Source organism: Primulina huaijiensis, chromosome 4 (assembly GCF_012295235.1).
Source record: "Primulina huaijiensis isolate GDHJ02 chromosome 4, ASM1229523v2, whole genome shotgun sequence".
Taxonomy (NCBI): Eukaryota; Viridiplantae; Streptophyta; class Magnoliopsida; order Lamiales; family Gesneriaceae; genus Primulina; species Primulina huaijiensis.
This window is the reverse complement of record NC_133309.1, coordinates 1,634,919-1,649,334: the sequence shown is the minus strand read 5'-3', so window position 1 is coordinate 1,649,334 and position 14,416 is coordinate 1,634,919. Positions and strand designations below refer to the sequence as shown.

Here is a 14,416-nt window from a genome sequence, read left to right as displayed (position 1 = left end):
TTGTCCTCATTTCGGGTTTTCCTCATGAAGAAAATTGACATCCCTAATGTGTGTAATATATTATATGCTAGTTAGAATTAAGGGTTTATAGTTTAGAATATGGCAAAAACTTGTGTGAGACGGTCTCACGGGTCGTATTTTGTGAGGCATATCTCTTATTTGTGTCATCCATGAAAAAATATTATTTTTTATGCTAAGAGTATTACTTTTTATTGTGAATATCGGTAGAGTTGACACGTCTCACAGATAAAGATTCGTGAGACCGTCTCACAAGAGACCTACTTTAGAATATTTGGTCTCAATATAAAAGTTTATATTTGGTTACGATATTCTACAAAATTAAATATGTATTAGATTTAGTAAAATTATTTTTTTATTATAATTATGATATATGATGAAAATTTATGCGCACTCTACAAAATTAAATATGCATTATAGTTAAATTTGTAAAAGAGTAGTTACAGAATTAAGAAAAATGTTTCACCGGAAGTGGTTATTATTCAACTTTCATGTTTTATTAATGGTGTAGATATTGGTTATGCACGTGTTGCGTGTGTGTACAATTGAATTTTTTTTACGAATAATTATTGTCGGAGTTAAGTTAATCTTTATAATTTATAAAATTATTTTGTGGATAATGTGCTATTTTTTATATAGAAAATGATGATATTATTTGTTTGTGGGATAATTATAATATTTTTATTTGAAAATTAATTTATTTAGTGAGATAAAGAGCATTATGACCATTTAAAAAATTATCAAGAGACCAAATTAGTTAGCATTAGGAATAGATTCTTTATTTAATAGTGTGTGTACATATCAAATAATTTTATATCGAGTTTTTATTTTCATGCAATAGTTTGAATTGCTTCATAATATATTCAAATATTCCAAACATATCTTGAATTCTATATTTTCAAAAGTAAAAAGCATTTTGGACACGAACTATTGATAAATCGGTTCAAGACAATGAAATTGAATTCAACAGCAGTAAAAGTGAAATAGAAGATATTCGATATTCGAGCGACGATGTTCGTGAAATCTACGACGAAAGTAAATAGGGTTGAATTAATTATAAAAATAAATTTTAATTTTTTTATAGAATTAGCGAAGCGACGGTTTTTGAAAATATCATCGCTAATTAGTGACGGTTTGGATTATATAAACCGTCGCTAATTTGCTTTGGATTATATAAACCGTCGCTAATTTGCGATGGTTTTTGAAAAACTTTCGCATATGGTTCGTGACGGCGACTTTCCGGACGGTTTTAAAATCCGTCGGTTTTAGCGACGGTACCTAATTACCTAATTTTTAGATTCATATANCAAATTGAAACTAAACTCTATTGAAAACGTAAACTATATTAAAATTTTTGCATTGATTATATCAATCAATTTAATTAAAAACTGTGTAAATAAATTTAAAATACAAATGATTGTAATGTTCAGTATCACTCATGAGTTAAATCATTCAAAAATACATTTTGCTATTTTAAGTAATTTTCTGCCAAAATTACTTACTAAAAAAGAAATACAATATTTAAATAGTTTATTTAATTTTTCCAAAAATAAAATTGATTGAGTGTTAAAAGTTATCACTACAACAAGGTTTTCCAATGGACATTAAATTACCATCTAATAATCATAAATTTTTTTATCTCAAAGCCATATTATTTAGAAATTACCTTAATTTGAAAGAATTAATGCATTGTAGTTTTCTTTCAAAACTATATGTATATTGTATATCTTGAATTGTCTTCTTAAAAATTCAAATAAGAGAGCACAAGAAAATTAAAAGAGAGATTCAAAAGAGTTTCAAATGAACATTAAATTACTCTCAATAAACATGTATATTACCCTCAATAATCAGAAATGTTTAACACACAATCCATGTAATTCGAGATTTCCATAATTTTAAAGAGTTAATGTATGATATAATTCTGTCAAAAACATCCAATGTATAATTTTTGTCCCTAGGGATGTCTTATTTGGATTTTAAATTATAAATAATGCAATATTGCATATTTTATTAGAAACCAATTTTATTATATTTATCTTACTAAATTTATCTACTCCAAAATTGAATTCTGAAATGACTCTTCTTTTCAGCACCATATATGAGTTGAATCCTTCCAAGATGTAATGTTCGTTTAAATTTAGATTTGTTTGTTGTTATGAACTACCTATATATAGAAACAACGAGACATTAAGTTTGAAATATGTCTTTCATGATCGAGAAGTAAAAACTATTATTCTTCTATTTGTACAAAATTTAAATTATTACGTATTACTAATACGATAATTGTCTTCTATGTTACAAAGTTCACAGACACGTGATAGTATAAAATGTCCCGTAATGGAAATGATTAAACCAATTCTAAAGAAAGTACGCATCTTATTATAAGACACCTTATAAAATTTATTGACGTTGTTTTGGAATACACATAGTAAATGTTAATAAAATAATTTTTCTGATTTATACATAATTTACTTATGATCACATGTTTCATTTTTCTTTCAGAATAATAGATTGTTGTGTATATTATGAAGAGATTTTGTAGATAAAATCACAACCCATTTGGATAAAGATATTGATGAAACAATTATTGTTATCATTCAAATGTGTCAAACACGTGTCATGTCAAAAAATTGTTTATGAATGTGAATTTAGACGAAATTACTGAATTTTTTAAAAAGTATTTCTCATTAATTTTATTGAATGTGATTTAAAAATATATTTTTTATCACATGTTAAAAAATAATAATATATAGCTTTTCGAAAATTAAAGAATTAAATATGTATTAAGGTTGGTGGTCGACATCAATACACTAAACACGATAACATCATGTCATTGCCTTATGCTAACACAATCTAAAATTTTGATATATATAGTGATTATTAACCAAAAAAGTTAATCGTCATGCGTTGTATTTAAGAAAGTTTTTTAAAATTAGCGAAAAAATAATTTTTATTTTTATTTTTTATAATTATATTATTTTTTTCAATTTAAATATCGATTCATTTTTCACTAATTTTTAATAATATCATCCCGTGCATCGCACGAGTTAAATACTAGTAAATTATAAAACCAAAGTTTATATAATTTGATTTCGTATTGTATTTTTCAAAATCGAATCGACGGAAAAAATCGAAATTTAAATAGATTAATGATTTTATTTAGATTAAATATTTTACGAGATGATATTTAGTGAGTTAAGAATATTTTATTTAATTTTTAGTTGATTGTTATTTATTTATTTTTTAGAATTTATATTTTAAAGTTTTTTAAAAAAGTTAACTAAAAAATAATTTTAGATTATATTTTAATTATTAATTTAAATAATTGTTAAAACTAAATAAACCGAACCAAAATAATCGTAATAATTTTGAAAACTAAATAAACGGACAGGATATTTGATTATATATTTCTGAAACTGAAATCAAAATAAAACCGAAATCAGTCTGAACCAATCGATAAACACCCTTAAGATCACCCACCCAATCATCATCTGCTATATGTCAGAAATATCGATATCTAATATCACGTCAACAGAACGAAGGAAAAGGACCGAAATGACAAAAAGAAGCAAAATCAGACCATGTGAAATTTGTCTAGCTCCAAAATCAAGATTACCTAACTAACAAGACCAATCCTACAATTTTTCCAAAACATGACAAACAACTCATTGAAATAAGAATAATCAAATTGTCCTCAAAGGGGTGTCTAGTCAACGCTGAGGAGTTTGATTCTCATATCAATAATTTTTCGAGCGAATCCGTCGCACAAAATTTGTCCAATATAGTTTATCTGACTAGCATTTTTACATACGATTGCATTAGTCTAGGGTTTTACATAGCACATATCGAGAGATAGCAGCTATCGATTTATTGTCTTGATACATTTATATTACTCGAATATTTGCCTACTCAAATTTTATTTGTTTTGATTTTGTTTAGGACTATTTCAACTAAGTTCAAGTAAAATAATTCAAGGCCTAGAGACTTAGTCTTGGTTACATTTATAACTCCAAACAATGACTTTGAATTAAAAAGACTACGCGTAACGCGAGACTAGTACAAAACCCACACACACGATAAGTTTTTTGGATTTGTAAATTTGTAGTGATATTTAATTATTTTTTAACGAAAAACATAATTATTTAAAAATAAAAAAAATTACATGCATTAAAATTTAGAAGAAAAAAATAAAAAGTTAATAATAAATTTTGATTTGGTTTATTTCATTTTAGTATAAATTTGATGTAAATTAAACTAATTCTAGATAGAAATAGTTGGATTTGAGAAAACCTTTATTTATTTTGTTATTTCAACCATATCAATATAATTAAAATCCCCTCCCAACAANAGACTCACGAAATTGATCCGTAATACCATATCACAAGAATTTTTTCAAAGTTGTTATTATGACGTCTCTTGGTCAGTACCATAGACACTGGGAGATGTTTTTGCGAACATCTTATTAAAAAAAAACATTAAATTTTTCAGAGACGCTCTCGCGAACATCTCCCAAGATATCAAAATCATGCATGCGTATATGCCTCAAAAAGGTAACACACGTTTTTGAGGTCTTTTCTAAGGCATAAAAAAAATTAATATTGATTTAAAAGCAAATAAAGTTCAATCATTAAAAGTAAATTAATTTAAAATCCATTAATTATTATACACTCGGTAAAAATAAAATAAAAATCGATTTTTAAAAATGCACATCAGCTCAAGCGTCACGCTTCAATTGCTCATTCGGCAGGAACAATTATTGCTCCCATCCAGTTCAGTTATTAAAATTAAATTACAATTCTTAAAAAAAATCATAAATTATATTCTAGGGGATTTCGATTTTTAATTTCTCTTTCACAAATTAATAATATAATTTCATAAACTTTTAATTTGGTATTAATCGGAAAACTTTTGGTCAAAATAAATAATCTCTAAAGATCCGGTAAATACACACACAGTGGCCGCGTTGAGTAGACTAGTTGACTTTACACAAATCACATACATATAAAATACCCCTTCGATTCCATTTTTCATACCAAAATCAATCACAAATCTTTCACAATTTGGTTCTTTCCCTCCAAAATTAACTCGATTCGTCATTTCAACTATATTAAAAGTTGCAGGTCGACTTCTGAATCATTCGATAAATTACAACACTGGGATCGACGAGCAGCGTAACGTTCTGACTGTCTGAACTTCCAAGAAGGTATATATAGATCACGTATCGAGAAAATGTATTCGGAAGGAGCAAGCGTGATTCCCAAACCAAGAAAACATGTCTCTACAATGATGATAGAAAAACTCGCTAACATCGTCAAAAAAGCTTTCGGGTGTGGTCTCAACAAGAGCCAAACAAAACCATAAGGATTACATCTAGGGAGTTTGATTATAGATCAAATCAATGCGTCTTTTGACCTATACGATTCGATAAATTCTGTATCGCATAATTTTTTTTTATTTTTTTTGATATAAGTTTTATATATCGGTGCACAAAATATTAAATAACTTTCGAATCGTTACATTATGAATAGATTCAGCCAATGTATATTTCTTCTGTGTTTTTACCAAAGGAACTTCGTAAAAGGTCGATAAGTTTAAGCATAATTATATATGATGACGATTTGAGGTGCAAAGAATGCAAAAATCTCGACCTTAAATCGATTGAAGTTTCCATGCATCAATTACGAAATAAGATCCCGAAAATACTCGAACATGCTCACGAGTTATTCAAACTATTGCTCGAAATTAAATATTCGAAAAGTTCGAAATATATTTATTTAATATATAATGTCACACCTTGAGACCGAATCGCGTCAACAACCGCATTGCTTAATAATCACACAATCGTAAAACATTAAGTCTCGTAGTACAATATAAACAAAAAAAAGTTTATTTCATAAATTAATTTTATTTATAACGAAAATTCTCAGACAAGAAATAAAATTGTGAAAGCGTTTTACAACTTAATTAAAAATGGAAATAATCATAACTAAAAATTAGCTCTTAATCCGAAAGCATCTTCTTCACCAACCTCAAAATATATTTTTCTTTTCTTCGTCTAATTGTTCCTCGTTCTTATGTGGTGAGAGAGAATAAAAGATGAGTGTTTGAAAATGCATTAATAGTTATCGCTATATTTAAATTAATAGAAAGTATTTTAATCTTAAAATATATATAGAATAAATAGTATTTTGGTATACAAATTATTATAAATTAATACATGAATTATAGTAAACAACTTAATTGGTATATGATGTGACTAAAAAGTCAATTTACTCTTAATCTAAATCGCTTTTAAGTCCAATTATTATTATTAAATTCAACTAGGTACACATTTTATTTTTCTAGATTATTTATTGATTAAAATTGTAAAAGTAAATTAAAATTTTATTACAATAAATAATTTTCTTACTAATTTTATAAAAATGTTAGAATTATTAATTAATAACTTATGTATTCNACAAAAAATGCTTTAAATTTTATTTGAATATGATGCAATATTTCGACACTAAATTTGAAGGTAGAAATTGCAATGTTTGAGGTCTTTGAAACGAGGGTATAAGTAGTATTTTCCAATGCAATCAACACGAAGACTAAAAGATACCCCAACCTTAACATGAAATCCAAGTCTTCAATTTCTTTAAAATAATTGTAATAAGCAACATGTGACATTATACAATACACACACTATAAAATCCCAACAAAACCAACACTTATTCATCATCTCATCAACTCCAAAAATGTCCTCCATTTCCAATTTCCCCTACTTCCCCATCTCACCGCCCCCGCCCCTCCACCCCGTCGCCCCGACGCCACCATCACCACCCCATGTCGTCCCACCACCACCTCCACCCCATGTTATACCACCACCACCACCCCATGTCGTCCCACCCCCACCTCAACCGTCTCCTGATAACGGCCAGACGATCATTATAGTCGTGTTCGTATCATTAGGATGTATCTTCTTCCTTGCTTTCTGCTTGCTAGCCCTATGGTGTTTCATGAAGAAGAGGAAGAAGACGACGATTCAAGAAACCGATATGGTACGTACCGACGAGCATTTGAAGATAAAGGAAGCCATTGTGGAGGGACCTAATGGAACACAAGCAATTGTTTTGTCCATTGAAGATGATAAGCATGTTGAGGAAGAAATTGTGAAGACTGAAAAGTTCCAATTAGGGAAGAAAATGGCTACAAAATCTTGGGAACTTGATAATGATATTGAAGGTGGAGAATCGTCTTCTAATGTTAGTGTTCTCCACAATCACCAAAATCTTGGACAAAGGCATTGAAGAAAAGTATTCTAATTAATTATTTGAAATTTGTTTGATGTATATTAATTAATAAAGAAATAAAGCATTGTGCTAATTTATAATTATGATTTGTGGACGAAAATTTATAATTTAATATTTACTTTATCAAATCATACAATTTACTCTTTTTTTTTTTTTTTAAAGTTTGGGAAGACCATTAATGTTACGATCGAGTCTCGAACGTGAAACATCGTCCGAAAGTCTAGATTTATAATGTAGACTTTGGGACGATGTTAAATGATTGTTAATGAAACTCTTTTTTATTCAAGAAATTTGGGGAACAATGATAGTATGTGTTGCAACATCAGTTTTTTCATAATTTGAAAAGGTGATTTACGTGGGTCTCGAACTCGAGATATGTCTCAAATTAAGAAAATAGATGTCACTGGACCAAAAGACATGTCTCACAAATTTAATTAGAATAAAAAATAATCCATGTATGCTGCTCGTAAATATAAACCATCACAATTGTGACTCGAGATTTTAGCGATTTGAGAATGCGAAAAACATAAGTGCTTGGACGAAATGATTTGATTTTGATGGAGTTATTTGATTGTGTTAGGTATATACAATATCGTTGTAAAATGTCGAGATCGCTGAAAACCTCGATGATTATTAACTCTCTATATTTCTAGTAATCCACCAACTCAAAATATATATGTAATAAAAAAAATTGGGTCACCTCGAGAGGTTCTGAAGCAATGGCCTCCTTGACTTCATAGAAGGTCCGACCCTGATGTTAACTTCCATCACTAAATTAATATATATTTGTATTAATCAACAATTTTACCGTCTTTGTATTATATTGCAGTTTTAAAATAAATATAAGTTTTTTTTATAGTTTTAATCAATAAAATATTCTTGAAACACAATAAAATGTATATTTAATAGTAAAATTGACTGTTTAACTACATCATATATCGATTAAGTTATTTATAATGTTTTAATATCAATTTTCATGTAGTATTTTTTTAAATATATAAAGAGATATTATTTCACTTTAGAAAAATTACATCAGATACTAACATCTTACAATTGAAATAAAGTACTAGTTTCGAGACTCGATTATAATATCAGAGTAATGCTATCTCAAGATCAAAGATGATAAGTTTTTTTTAAACCAACAAATAATTAAATAAAAAAAGAGTATGTCTCTTGTGAGACGGAATATTTATCTATGAGACAGGTCAATCCTACCGATATTCACAATAAAAAGTAATATTCTTAGCATAAAAAATAATACTTTTTCATGGATGACCCAAATAATATATCCGTCTCACAAAATACGATTTGTAAGACCGTCTTACACACGTTTTTGTCATAAAAAATTCATTGTATTTTATTAAAAAATTATATTATCTAAATATGGTGAATCCCAATAAGATATTTTGCGGCTATACGTACCACTCATATCGTTTGTTTCCGTCCTACTAAACAAGCACATTACACCTCTCACATACTGCCACCTCTACGTTCTGATTCACAATATTCAAGAAACCCACTCCCGAACACTGCACCGCACATTTAATTTTGGTCCAAGAATTGATTTTTCTTGTTGATGTTTATGGTTCAATCGTCCGTGACATTTTGGATCTGCTGGTTGCAAGAAAGGATTGAGCATTGGAATGGTGAGTGTTTAGTTTGATTGTTTGTGTTGTTTACTTGGTTGTTGAAATGCCCAGTAGAATTTTTGGTTATGGGGAGGCTGGCTTTGAGTGGAATCACGGCAAGTTGTTCAGCCCTTTGTGTTTCTTGGCTTGATTACGGATTGTGGTTTGATGGGAGGAAGATGTGGTAATAGGGTCTTGATTAGCCAGTCAAATTGATTGATAAGATGTCTGTACGAGTTCTTGTTGTGTAAAAAATGCAGCTTTGTGAAATTATTACTTAAAAGAATGTTGCAATTGCTGAAGAGGTTTGGTGAATTCTTTAGTTTGGAATTCAGCTATTTCGCTGTTCCCAAAAGTTTAGCATTGTGCTATGTTTGATCGATAATTTTGGCACTTGCTTCGGGGTTCTACAAGCACATCCATGGGGAATAATGGGGTTTTGTTTTTGAAAATGCTAATTTATATATGTTTCTGGCACTAGTCTAAGCTGACCGGACACATAAACCTGCTCTTTTATCTCTGTTATAGTCAATGGCGGTTTCATTACGGCCCTTGTGTAAGGTACCTCTGTTAGCTTGTCTACCATCAAACAGGTGTTCCTTTAGTTGCTATCCTCGAAGTTTAGATTTCGGTCGTCATCATCAACCACAAATACGACAAGTCATCGATGGGAAGTTTAAGCTGAAAGAGGCACCATTATATAGCCGTCCAGTCAGCTCTCACCATCTCGAACCAGTGCTTGCGCTTAACAAGGACCATCAGCATCCCTCCGATGAGGTACTTGCATTTACGAGAATTACCTTATAATTAACACGGGCACTAATACTGTTGAAAAATTATAGAATGAATTCTCTTTTCTTGTCGTCATTGCTGACTACGGAATAAATTCATATGAAGGAACCAGTGAATTTGAAAAGAGGCGAGAGCTTTGAGCAATGGGATTCAGTCACGGGTAAATTTGCAGGAGTTGCAAATCTACCTTTTTTACTGCTGCAACTTCCCCAGATCATACTAAATTCCAGGAATCTTCTGGGAGGAAACAAGTCAGCACTCCTGGCTGTCCCATGGCTTGTAATGCATTAGTGTTCCATATCATTAGGACTTGGGTTGTGGTTAATATGACCTCTGAGATTGATTCATATCAATTGTTTTTTTTTATTGTTTTTAAGGGTATGCTGACTGGAATGCTTGGGAATCTTTCATTGCTGTCATACTTCATTAAGAAGAGGGAGACTGGAGCAGTGGTGGTGCAAGCATTAGGAGTGATATCAACTTATGTCGTGATTTTGCAGCTGGCATTGGCTGAAGCTATGCCTATATCTTATTTTATTGGCATTTCGATTGTGGTTGCCTCTGGTCTCTTTTTAAATTTTATGAAATATTTTGATTTACTCAAATCAGAAATCTGGCTCTTTTGGGAAGAATTTATTACCATTGGTGGGCTCTCAGTTCTTCCCCAAGTAATAATCTCTGTCATTGCTCAAAAATGCATATACTATATGGTTTCAATGCTACATTAATTTCTTAAAAAGTACGCCAATGATGCTTTTAGGTGATGTGGTCAACCTTCGTCCCTTTTGTTCCCAACTCTATCCTTCCCGGGGTTATTTCATTCGTCGCCGCGATAATCGTTGTTCTTATGGTAAGCATGCCATTCCTGGTTTCTGCTTCGTTGTTTAATCGCTAATACACATTAAAGACCAAGATGGACAGATTGGAACAAATGCATTACCACAAAAAATGGAAAGGTTACGCCCATATCTTTGACGATGCATAAGCAAAAAAAACCCACCTTTTGACAATGGTTACCTGATTATATGCATACAGATCTTAAAATTTTCGGTCTTCTTTCTCTCTCATGAATACTGACTGTACAAATTAAAAAATTTAACTACAAAGGTATAGAAAAAGTAAATCAGCAAAAATGACATGAAAATGTGAAGAAAAACAAGTTGATGTATCATTTTATTATCTTGACGGGATAATAGTTGCATCAAAGGATCGTTACTCAAATGCCCCCCTCAAGTGATTCTGAGTCATCATTTAAATTTTTTATACTTCCCTGCTTACTTTTCGGGATGTTTCATTTTTTGCTCCACCTCATGGAGAGAACCTGGAATTTTTCGTTTTCATTCAATTGTTTCTTCTCATACATGTCCTACCATTTATTCTCTGTGAAGGTCTTTTTAGCATTCTCTATTTAGTTTCTGATGTAGCTCATTTCAAGGTAGAGATTCTAGCACCACTTCCTGGCTGGGATGATTTCATTTGTGCATTTTGTTTTTATCGGAGTATCAGTTGCCAACATTCTCAGTATGGTGATTCATCCCATATGATGCTAGAAGTTATTCTTGGCCTGAGCTTAATTATTTGAAAACATCGGCTGCTGATTGCTTCTGCAATTTTTTAACCTGCTAGATAATGAATATGAGTTCTGCTCGCACAATTTCTTATCTTGATTTGCAAGAAAGAACCTTAATTTGAAATTCTTCTTATGTCGCACCTTCTTAATTTTTTCAGGCTCGGATGGGCAAACTCCCTGAGAAAGGTGTCAAAATTCTAGGATCATTATCTGGATGGACAGCCACACTTCTTTTCATGTGGATGCCCGTTGCGCAGATGGTAAACTTTATTCTTATTTGCAGGCTCATTTACATTCTCTATGGCCGTAAGAGCTGCTTCGACTCGAAATAAATCTTCTTTTCAGTGGACGAATATTTTGAATCCTGACAACATAAAAGGATTATCGGCTATTACAATGTTGCTGGCCATGATTGGCAATGGACTTTTGCTCCCACGGGCCCTGTTTATTCGTGACTTAATGTGGTATGCATGCTGATTTCCTCTGTTCCATTTATGAACTAAATTCCCTTAAAATGTGGTTTATGTGATTTAGCTAGTATAATAAACATAGAATAGATGGACATCAAAATGGAGTACATCATTTTGCTTTTTACTAGTTTAGAATCACAATGTTTTCAATCTCAAACTGGAACATTTCTTGTGAAGATATTTTGTTTTAGCACAAGCTGTGCAACATCCGTCTGTTACTTCAAACTTTTGTAATCAATCCTCCGCCTGGTTTCATCTTAATCACACACATGTTAGTCTTGGGACGGAGGAATTGTTAAAGCGGAGAATTGTTGAGTTGACCACGTCTTAATTTGCAGGTTCACTGGCTCTGGCTGGGGATGTGTGTTTTATGGATGGGGAAACCTTCTATGCTTGTACTGGTAATCTGTTTGATATTATCTAGACATTAGTCCCTTTTGACAAAATCAGGGCGGCAGTTCTTTACTGGTTTACTAATAATGTGCTTTGATATCAGCTTAAACAGTACAAGCAGGGAGTTCTTCGTGGCTGCGACACTTGCGTTTTTTGCCTGGATAGGTGTGTCCGATATTCATGTTTCATCAATGATTTAAATGTTAAAGTTAAAATACACCAAGTATTGCCTAAATATGGATGATTGCTAGGCCTATTTCAAGAATTATCTTATTCCCATTTTATGTCCTTTCCTTCTCTTAATTGCTCTCAGATGTGCACATTCTCCAGCATGCTCAAAACTTTCTGATAATCTTACTTTTAGCAATTCATTATTTTTTTTTAACTTTCTTTAGTCAATCGTATAATTATTTTGGCCCATTATTTCAAACTCTTCTTTTATTATTGTCCCTTTTTATTTTCATGTTACTTCAGGACATACTTTCTGGAAAGATTCGCAAGTCTATGGACTTCGTTCCCCATTCTCATCTTTTAAAGAGCTCGTTTTCGGTCCTTGATGTTAATAGCCTCCATTGTTAAATGAATGATGCTGCATGAGAGATTGGTGATCTTTTTTTCAGCTCCATCAACATTCTAAGTTATACATATCCCCGTGCTATGTAAATGAGCCGATCCTATCGCAATAGTCTTGCATCTATGCTGAATAATTTGTTGTTTTTAGGAAAAACTTAAGTAGTCAAAGATGTATACTTTCTACTTGATGTAACATCACTTCTTCAAAGTTTTTTTTCCAGCCTTTCATGATCTCCTTTGTTTGTGATGGCTTCTCTGCTACCATACGGCGTTTAACATTCAAGTTCCTCGTAGCGTTTTCAAGTAACCATATGTTTTCCGGCGTTGAGAACTATTAGTTGATTCTAGAAATGGAGTTAGTTTTGCGATTGATGTATTAATGATACTTGTAAACGAAGGCAAGATCAAGAAATGATTTTCATTGGAGCTGACCCATCATATTATGGAGATGGAAGACTTCAAATATAATGGCAAAACCTGAGAAAATATTCGCACGTAAAAGTCATTATTCAAGTCAATTTTTATTCGTATGAAATTTTGAAAACAAAAAGATATTTTGAAAATAAAGAAGAATTAAGTTAAGATTAGGTCTCTTGTGAGACGGTTTCACGAATCTTTATCTGTGAGACGAGTCAATTCTATTGATATTCATAATAAAAAGTAATGCTCTTAGCATAAAAAGTAATATTTTTTCATGGATGACTTAAATAAGATATCTGTCTCACAAAATACGACATGTGAGATGGTCTCAAATAAGTTTTTGTATTAAGTTAAAGAGAAAGTGGTGAAAAGAATGGGAGGATGAAGATCGTCTTTTTCTTGGTTTTATTCATAAATAAAATAGATGGTATTTAAGCTCCTTTGTTAAATTAATCAAAGTGGTTTTTTTCTAAAGGAATCGACAAATTCACTTTACGTAATGTGGCAAAATTTCAACCATTGGATCTCAAGATCACGAGTGGGCGCATAATTTGTCATAATTTATTATATAATTAATTGAATATGATGGGATGAGATACCATTGAATTTGTAATTGGGACCATATTTGGAGTGATTGGAACTAATTTATTATAGTAAGTTTTTTGTGATACGAACTCATTGATTTTTATTTGTTAGATAAGTTAATCATGCTTATATTTACAATAATAAATAATAAATTTGACATATAAAAAAAAAATTTCATTAGTAACTCAAATATAATATCGATATAATAAAATTGACTTGTGAGTCATCTCACGTACTTTTTTTTTGTGAATTTATTATAGTTTTAATTAATCTTAAGCATGGTTCTCTGTATCTCATCTAAGCCTAGATTTATTTTTTAAAAATCTTTTGTCGATTTGCAATTTGTCCAATCACAAAACTTATAAAAATAAGTTATTTAAAACTTACCAAAACCATTTAGAGAAGTCGGAGTGGAAAAATTAGCAAAACCAGCAAAGCACTGTGAATCTTTGGAAGATGGTTTTAGAGAAATGGGAAGGGCCCCCCATCCACCGTTAATTATTTTTATTATTAAATAATATAATTATTGTTCAAAGCGCAATTATGTAAGAGAGGTGAAACAAAAACAAAATACATGATATCATACCGAAAATTATACGTCGTATCGAAAATTATGATATAAGAATAATAAATATTAATATTGTACCGAAACTTTAGGTATAAAGAGTTTTGGTA

The 14,416-nt window shown here is 30.7% G+C and overlaps 2 protein-coding genes across 2 annotated transcripts; both read left to right on the top strand.

Annotated features, from left to right (window-relative positions):
* The first annotated feature begins 6,755 nt into the window (after positions 1-6,755).
* LOC140975157 (uncharacterized) lies at positions 6,756-7,390 on the top strand. Its single transcript, XM_073438712.1, has one exon. It carries the CDS (start codon positions 6,756-6,758, stop codon positions 7,305-7,307), a length of 552 nt encoding a protein of 183 aa, XP_073294813.1. The 3' UTR covers positions 7,308-7,390.
* Positions 7,391-8,740: 1,350 nt separating this feature from the next.
* On the top strand, positions 8,741-12,971 carry LOC140975152 (maltose excess protein 1-like, chloroplastic). Its single transcript, XM_073438708.1, has 10 exons — positions 8,741-8,956; positions 9,467-9,715; positions 9,836-10,009; positions 10,108-10,398; positions 10,491-10,580; positions 11,459-11,560; positions 11,646-11,764; positions 12,109-12,171; positions 12,267-12,328; positions 12,638-12,971. Exons 1-10 carry the CDS (start codon positions 8,954-8,956, stop codon positions 12,718-12,720), a joined length of 1,236 nt encoding a protein of 411 aa, XP_073294809.1. The 5' UTR covers positions 8,741-8,953; the 3' UTR covers positions 12,721-12,971.
* Positions 12,972-14,416: the final 1,445 nt, after the last annotated feature.

Coding starts and splice junctions, on each gene's coding strand:
- LOC140975152 (XM_073438708.1), top strand. Junction 9,716..9,835: donor ATCAGCATCCCTCCGATGAG/GTACTTGCATTT, acceptor ATTCATATGAAG/GAACCAGTGAATTTGAAAAG. Junction 12,329..12,637: donor TGCGTTTTTTGCCTGGATAG/GTGTGTCCGATA, acceptor ATGTTACTTCAG/GACATACTTTCTGGAAAGAT.
- LOC140975157 (XM_073438712.1), top strand. CDS start 6,756: ATGTCCTCCATTTCCAATTTCCCCTACTTCCCCATCTCACCGCCCCCG.